This window comes from Austrofundulus limnaeus, unplaced genomic scaffold, assembly GCF_001266775.1.
Source record: "Austrofundulus limnaeus strain Quisiro unplaced genomic scaffold, Austrofundulus_limnaeus-1.0 Scaffold677, whole genome shotgun sequence".
In the NCBI taxonomy this organism is placed as follows: Eukaryota; Metazoa; Chordata; class Actinopteri; order Cyprinodontiformes; family Rivulidae; genus Austrofundulus; species Austrofundulus limnaeus.
This window is the reverse complement of record NW_013953079.1, coordinates 50,535-59,096: the sequence shown is the minus strand read 5'-3', so window position 1 is coordinate 59,096 and position 8,562 is coordinate 50,535. Positions and strand designations below refer to the sequence as shown.

The following is an 8,562-nucleotide window of genomic DNA, read 5'->3' as shown; positions in this document are numbered from 1 at the left end:
CAGGTCCCCTTTAATGAGGAGAACGATATATTGTTCGCAGATTCTATTTGTGATTTAATGTATGTGGCCATGAAAGATTAATTGTAATTATTGAGAAAGGAGCAGGTTTATACAAGGTTTTTCTTCTTCTTGCTCCCTTTTCACTCACGCATATTATGTGTTAAAAGAAAATGTGTTTGCATGTTATAATGATGAAAATGATTGAATTGAGTGAATCAACTTATCGATTGATTTATGGTTATTTGGAAGAAAGCTGTAACATTTCTTGTGCAGCCYAGGGCTCCTACTTGAGGAATGTCAAAACATTTCTGTCAGAATCACAAAGGAATGAAAAGTTTATAAAGTTTCATACAGCCCCTGGCACAGACAAGCGGCCTTCAGCTCGTCAAGCTGGTCTGAAATAAAGTATTTTCATAAAATGAGAATATTCACAGCACTACAGCAGATATTGTTCCAAACCTCTCCACAGAAACCAATGGTTTGAACTAGATTCAGCTCGTCAGCTGCAGCCTGTTTGTGGAACTTCCTCCAGTCCATCTGCTTTACGTGTGCAGAAAAATTGAACCGTTGATTGTGAAAACTGTCCAGCTGCCGGATGTGAGTGAACTCATTTCCCTACATTAACCTTGTGACACACCGGTCTTGGTTGGGGCTCACAGGTTTCGGCTCCATGTAAGCCAGAGTGGGATGAAGAGGTTCTAAGCAGCAGCTTAGCATAGAAAAGTCTCGAGTCGTCCCTCGTTTCTTTGTATTTTGYTTCCCAAGGGATTCAGCAGGAYGTAAAAGATTRCAAGAACGTCTGGCTCCTTGGAAACAAAGTAYAAAGATTTGAGGAGTGTTAAATGAAAGCCCTCGTAACTCACAGCGTCTGTCGGAGCTGGCTGCTGTCCTGCGCCGTTCCCAGCAGGGATACAGCTTTTTGCATCTCAGAGGCTGAGAAAGAAAAAGAAAAAGTGTTCGTTAGCGCTGATTCATCCTTTTTTTTTTAAACCACGATTCAGCTTCTAACATATGTGGGTGTAACTCTTAGTATAAGAATTGTTGAAGCATGTGTATTACTCAGCAGCGTGATCCTCTGGATGTTAGAGCTGATGTTTTGGACCAAAGTTCTGAGCTCGTCTGTAAACCCCGCCTGGTAGGCCATGATGGAAGCTGCGAGGACACAGAAGAACACAATCCCAGCTCATTCACGAGTCACACTGGGATCTGATAATCACGTTTAACTCAGGTCAGCGCTCTGCTCACATGACCGACATGTGGAAATACCTTTTAGGAACCAGACTTTAATCCCCAGTACGACTCCAACTCCAAAAGAAGCTGGAACACTGTGCAAAAACACAAATAAAAACAGAATATGCCTCATCACGGAGAGTGGTGGAAAACTTATTTTTAGCAGCAGTTTAGACAGTTCAAGACTGGTTCAAGTGGAACGACCCTGTCTGACTTAATGGGCATATAAAACCTGGATCTCATCACTAACGTATATTTATAGTAGCATTTTCTAGAAACTGTACCCTAAGAGGCATCATGTAAAAGTGGACCTAAAATAGACCCTTGAGGGACCCCACAAGTCAGAGGAGTTGCAAAAGAGAAACATTCCCTTAAGTAAAAAATAAAAACCTGTGGAACTAAAACTGTGCTTTTGATACCAAGGACCTGCTTGTGTCGTGACAATATTATGATCCACGATATCAAAGGCAGCAAAAAGGTTTAAAAGCACTAAAACAACTAAAAGAAAATTAAATGCAGCTTTATATACTCTACAGTAGAAAACATGTACCAAGTTACATACAACAAAATCTTTTTTGTAAAAGTTTTGTGTGCGGTTTTTTTTCTTCTTAAATAAAAAAAACTCTCAATCATGGTGCGTTCACTTGTGGCTCGTTTTTTTCGGTGCTCAGCTCTTGGTGGTTCCTACTGGGCCAGTCATGCTGACTTCCTGTGACACAAGAGGACTGAAACTAGTTTCCTGTGAAAATAATCATCTGCGAATCAAGGAAATATGTCTGCAGTAAACTTTTAATAAAAAATAAATAAAAGAAGCAGGTGGTTCACTCTTTTGTTTTGTCGCTTTATTTATCTGTCATTCCCAACAAGAACAAGGCGGAGTTTTAATGACACACAGAGAGACGAAACGCATTTATTTTGCTATATTACCAGCTATTAAGGTCTTTTATACACTATATCCTGTCAACTATAAATTTGTTGACTCGAAACTGTAACGAAAACAAATCATTTGCCAATATTAGAATCAAACTCGCAACTCATTTTTAATGACAAGTTACAATTTTAGTTGAAAACACGTGAAACTGCCTTATATCTTTTTTTGTCGTCGTAAATGTGTCTACATTTTCATCCCTGCTCGAAATGTTCGGCTCGGTTTAGGAAAAGTTTGGACTTTACCTTCGTTGAGATTCGCAGCAGCGGGTTGTTTCCTGGTTTACAGGAACGCCCCTGTGTCACGTGACGTCTGCTGCACTCAGCGAAGGTGCGTTCAGGAAGGTGCGTTAAAAAATGAGCAAAAACATGAAAATCATCTAAAATCGAGCATGAGGACAAAAAAAGACACAGCATCTGATTAAAATAAGCTAAACTGATTAAAAACTGTAAGTTTTTGCTCGTTTTTGTCTCAAGTCTCATTTAAAATTAAAGTGATTTTAGTTTCTTTAAAATGGGGCCAGAAAACAGACGAAACTTGAAATGTTTTTTTTTTGTTTGAATGCAGCAGTGCGTTTCAAAAGTGGCAAGTTTGCACTGCAGCCTCATTGTTTAGTTTAAACCTATCCTTTTATTTAAATTCTTCTCTTTTCTTTTTCAAATATGCGGAGCATCAAGTGCAAAACCACAAAGCTGTAGCAGACACTTTACGAAGACAATCACATTCTGTATGCAATAATCTGCTGCAAGGAAAATTACATTTGCTATAATCTGCTGCTACTCCAAACTTACTTATCCCCCATATCTCCTATATTTTGTATATTTGTATATTTATGTTTCTATTTTACTTACTCTATTCTACTTGTTCTATCTTTTTTAATTTTTATCCATTGTATCTGTATTTCAATTGCTTAAGGGTGTAACTAGATTGTGAGAATACAAATTTCGTTCCACCACATGTACCACATGTGATGCGAATGACAATAAAACTCCTTGAATCCTTGAAAATAAACAGTTTGCCCCCATTTTGGATCCGTGCAGTGAGAATCAATATTTCAGACATAGAGCTCTGAATAATAAGAGTACAGAAAAATCTTTGAATACATGAGATGAAGATGTTTAAATAGCTGGAGTTTTGCAGCAGCCCTGAAAGACATTACCGGTGGAAGAAGTTTAAACCTCAATAGAGAAAACAAACTGTAAACTAGACATGGGTTTTTACGATGTAAAAACAAGTGTGCATTGCCACGTAGCATGCCTTTGCCTGCAGAAAGAGCTTTGACCAGGATCAAATGTGTTTTCTATACCAGGTTGTGCCTGTCACRTCAGCAGGTGTTTGTAATTAAGGTAATTGTGTGACAATATGAAGTTTGAAGAGATTTTTTGTTAAAGTTACAGTAGCTGGATTTGAACCCTGATCCCCTACATGAAAGCCCACAGTGCTCATCATGAGACTATAGGAGATGTGGCAGAGGACAATCCCAGGGATTGTATTGTATGTATACAGAAAAAGTTTACCTTGTCAATGCAATTATTGACACTTCAGTGCAATATATTACAGCAATAGGACAACATAAAGACAGTATTACAGTAAAACTTCAAAATACTATCATATTAATATTGTAATCACTGAACTATTGAGTTTAAATATTATTAAACTATGGTGCAGTACCATAGTGTGTAGAGGCAGCAGGGGGCAGTATTGGACCAATAGAAGGCTCTATTGACTGCCATCATAATTTATTAAACATTAATATGTCAAAAACTATAAGTTTTACAGGCACCAAAATGCATAGCCATCATTTGGCACAGGAGCTTTACAGATATAAATTACAATGGCAGCTCTAGGACAAAGTATGCAGGAGGAGAAGCATGGCAAAGTTGAGAAGACTTGGATGGGAAACTAATCACAATAGTGTGCATTGCATTGGCAATGCACACTGATTAAATCCATCAATGCAACTTTTGAGACATGTTGCCATTTGGACTGCCAGTTTTTAGTTTGATTTATAACGTGTTTCTTGGTAAAGCAGGGTTATTTAAAGAGAGCATACGGCATGAATTCCCCAACTCTTCGTTTAGTCTAATTGTTTTGTACCAGACACAGGTAAAAACTGATACTTTGGTACAGTTCAATGTTTTATTACACATCACAAAGTGCCCTTACGTAATGTTGCTTTACATCAGCTGTGTTCAGTTTAAAGTCCAAGCAAGTTATCTAAATTGTATCGGGCCAGCCTTCTCTGCATGTCCTTAAGAAAGTGTCACTTCACTGTTGAATTCCTGTTTTGTGGATCCAACGGGCGTTAACGATCTGCACAGACTTTCAGGTAGGTTGTGTTTTTCAGATTTCTCTCTTAAACCATCACACTTGGTTTTTGACTAAAAGAAAGCTCTAAAGGCATCAGACATTTTGAAAAGAATGGTCAGTTGTACTTCGCTCCATGCTGAGTATTTGGGGAACATTGAGCTCAGTAAACTCTCTTATCACACTTTAACAGACGTGTGTTTGCTTGTTAGGGGGAGTCAGAACAGAGAAACGCGAGCAGTTTGAGTACACTATTCCTCAAAAAGTTCTTGGTCCTGACTCCGTTGTTCTCCACAGCACCTCTGTCAGTCATGCTGCTGCGTCTGGTGGCCCTCAGCCTCCTCCTGGCCTGCGCTGTGTCTCTCAGCAGCTCTGCTGTCGTTTTGGAAAACGGCATGCCGATCCACTGGRCACAAACGTCCAGCCGGGTGACGGAACTGCCAGAGGAGAACGGGATTGTGACTCCCAACCCATGGCAGTTTCTCAACCGCATGAGTTTGTACCGGCTGCTGATCGCTGCCACAGATCCCTTTATGGGATGCATGGGGACCAACTCTACAGACAACCCACTGTGGGGGCTGCCTCTGCAGCTGGGGTGGATGCTGACTTCAGGTAAGATGATAGCAAAGAAAACATTCAGGAAAATCCCTTCACAATCAAAATTATAAACAATGTTCATATCTCGTTATCCCAAGAATCTTGATGTTGGATGTTTTTTGTTGTAGGTCGACTCGCTGATCCAACCGGTTCAACAACCTGCGGCCTTCAGGCAGGAGACGCTATGTGCATTTCAGCTCAGAGCTGGTGGGGCTGTAAGTACAGCAAACAAACAGAAACACACACACACACACACACACACACACACACAGACGCTTACACACTATTAATTTCTTTTTTTCAGGTGTGAATTACTTCCTTTCTGTGCTTCCCTTCCTGTCTGCTGCACAGCAGGGCTTCCTGGGAGAAAACATTCAGGTCCTCATGTTGTTTGTTTTTTTTTAATCACATAAGAACACAACTGAACCTTTAACTGTCACAAGGATGACCACAACKGTCTTTGCTGCATTTTCAGGTGCAGCAGCAGGCACCTGCAGGTGTGGAGGAGTACTGTACCACCTACGCTGCCTGTTCAKCTCAGTACCCTGATGTCATGGCAAAGTGGGATGCCTTTTTCAAGGTACTTGATCTACACACGCTGGTAAAATGTAAATGAATGTCGGTAGATTACAAAAGGGTCATACTGCCACAGCAAGTTAGAAAGTTTGAATTTAAAGGGATCCACGATTAGTTGTAACATTAAACTTTATTTGATAAACATTTATTTTAACTGTTAAATAAAGACTGTAAAAATACTGTAGGCTGTTTAGTTTTGTAAATTTTTAAAAATATATTTTAACACGGACAGAGCCATTTTATTTGCACGCAAAGCATTCTGGGTAAATGATGACATCAACTAGGTCATCGGTGCGAGGCTGCTAGCGAGCTATATCCACCCTGAAGGTTAATCCTGGACAATATCTGATGATCGACTCTTTTAAATGAAACCAGAGAGCGTTGACAGAGAGGAGAAGGTAGAAAGGACTCAGCCTGTAACTGAAAATATGGATGGAGGACAACAGAGCTGCTTCATGGAAGAAGAACCTCAGCTTAGCCTGTTAGCTTTAGCGTTAGCCCTCACGCTATATTGCGCGACAAACAAGCTAAACTGAGGTCCTCCATCCRTATTTKCAGTTGCAGGCTGAGTCATTTTTGTGTTCCYCTYKCTGTCATGTGGATGGAGGACCTCAGTGACGAGAGGAGAATGTGTAGCGCTGAGCTAATACATATATATGGTGATTGCGTCGGGGCTAACGCTAAAGCTAACAGGCTAAGCTGAGGTTCTTCTTCCATGAAGCAGCTCTGTTGTCCTCCATCCATATTTTCAGTTACAGGCTGAGTCATTTCTACCTTCTCCTCTCTGTCAACGCTCTCTGGTTTCATTTAAAAGAGTCGATCATCAGATATTGTCCAAGATTAACCTTCAGGGTGGATATAGCTTGCTAGCAGCCTCGTGCCGATGACCTAGTTGATGTCATCATTTACCCAGAATGCTTTGCGTGTAAATAAAATGGCCCCATCCGTGTAATATATTTTTAAAGTTTTAGTTTAAAACCGAACATCCTATGGTATTTTTACAGTTTTTATTTTACAGTTAAAGAATATGTATGTTTATCAAATAAAGTTTAATGTTACAACTAATCGGGGATCCCTTTAACACTATCAAAGTTTACATTGGAACAACCACTAACATTTTAAAAGACTCAAAATTATTACACCAATTAGTGTTAAAACTATATTTCTGTGGTGTATAATAAAACCAGAAGAGTTTTAAAAGTACACTGAATTAATGTTGAACACTGCGATATAGTTGGAACATCACTCTCAGTAGCTAAATATTAACATCATCAATGTGTTATCATAATGAATAAAGTTCAAATTATATTAACACTATGAAAAGGGTTAAATTTAACTCAACATCGAAATCTATAATATGAAAATCCTACTTGAAGTCAATTAACTACCACATAAAAAACAGCACTGGTCCTTGGCTCAGATTTGAATTTCAACTCTTTGTAGTGCTGTGTTGTCACGGCTCAGTAGTAGAAAAGTACAACTGAAGCCTGGTCCCACTTGCACCCTACGCCCCTCTATGAAGTGTGTAGTCGAAGTGCACATAAGGGTTGAGTTCGCAGGTTACAAGTGTTCAGAATTTGGAGAATTGGGCCAATACGGGTTACGTCATCGACTTGATCCTCAGCATCGTAACTGTGACATGCAAAATGGCAGGACCGGTCGYTGTTTTGGCATTTGTACTGCTAAAAATGATACAATCACAACAAGCAGTCATTGTTTTAGGAGAAGGAAGTTCATGAAACAAAGAAGGCTTATACATGCCTCCTATAAGTTCTTCTTCTTTGATTTTATTGTCAGACTCATTTAAGTGCATTACCGCCACCACTTGATTGGAAGGTGCTTAGTGGACACCTCTGCCTTTTAATTCAAAATGTTACAGCGTCYGCTTGTCCGCTTAGCCGAAGTATGGATCAAGAGAACAAAAGGGGAGGGACGAAAGACCAATCCAGAGAATYGGGACACACTACACACTCGAACCCTTCAACAGGAATGCTCATTTGAAGGACATGAGGGTGTACTGTGACCGGGCCTGTGTCTCAATTCAGGGGTTGCAGCCCATGTCAGCTCCTCACGTAACTGCATTTCACCGTAGGCTGTCCCAATTTGTRGGCACCTGTATTCATTCCAGTAGGCTGCATTTGYGTATCCTATCTACRTGGCCAACGATATCCCAGGGTTCAATGGGCTGTCAGCAAAGTAAACAGAAAAAYAACAACAGTGGAAGTTGGGCGTGAGGTGTAAGAGGGCGGGGCTTTTCAGAATAYAGTGGGCAGAGCTTATTTGACTSTCCCCARAGTTGAGACAWCACTGATAAAATCAGCTCTGTAAATKAACAACACTAGACGTCAGTTAACTCAGAAMGTGTTAGAATWAGACTCCAATTGYAGAAYTGTCTTTCTTCTGAYAAAATGCTAAGAATTAAYTGGTTGAGATCATTCAAACTGTGTATTTGTGTGTTTCTTCAAGGCTCTCAAGGCTGARTCCACTTTACCTGACAACGAGAAGAAAGACTCAATCCTTGGTGTCTACTGGACAGCCCAGATGGCTTCACTTTATGCCTCTGAAGCATGCAATGCCAAGTACTCCATCCACCCATCCATCCATCCATCCATCCATCCATCCATCCATCCATCCATCCATCCATCCATCCATCCATCCATCCATCCATCCATCTCTCTTGTTAATCTTAAGTTCGTTTTAGTTAGATTCACATCATGGCAGCACATTGGCTCAATGGTTTGCTCTGATGTCTCACAGGAAGAAGCTCCTGGGTTCTCCTCATGGCTTGTTAGGCTGCCTTCAGTCCCAGGCCTCCTTTGCAAAAGAGATCCATGATCTCACTGGGATTTGCCTGATTAAAATAAAGGTTAAAGGGGCAATATCATGTAAAATCAACTTTTTTTGAGTTTTATATCATGTTATAA

General features: G+C 40.2%; 2 protein-coding genes across 2 annotated transcripts in view; one reads left to right on the top strand and one right to left on the bottom strand.

Moving 5' to 3' along the window:
- stx7l (syntaxin 7-like) overlaps window positions 1–1,313 on the bottom strand; it is a gene marked incomplete at both ends in the record, with an annotated part of 4,498 nt that extends 3,185 nt beyond the window's left edge. Inside the window, 3 exon segments of the mRNA XM_014027722.1 lie at window positions 864–933; window positions 1,060–1,152; window positions 1,267–1,313. Of these exon segments, the coding sequence (XP_013883176.1) occupies window positions 864–933; window positions 1,060–1,144 (155 nt within the window).
- A 3,073-nt stretch (window positions 1,314–4,386) lies between these two features.
- The window catches only part of leg1.1 (liver-enriched gene 1, tandem duplicate 1), a 5,951-nt gene continuing 1,775 nt past the window's right edge, over window positions 4,387–8,562 (top strand). The window contains exons 1-6 of the mRNA XM_014027721.1: window positions 4,387–4,487; window positions 4,763–5,077; window positions 5,191–5,277; window positions 5,367–5,440; window positions 5,538–5,642; window positions 8,105–8,217. Coding sequence (XP_013883175.1) covers window positions 4,777–5,077; window positions 5,191–5,277; window positions 5,367–5,440; window positions 5,538–5,642; window positions 8,105–8,217 — 680 coding nt within the window. The 5' untranslated portion in view covers window positions 4,387–4,487; window positions 4,763–4,776. The remainder of the gene's footprint in view (window positions 4,488–4,762; window positions 5,078–5,190; window positions 5,278–5,366; window positions 5,441–5,537; window positions 5,643–8,104; window positions 8,218–8,562) is intronic.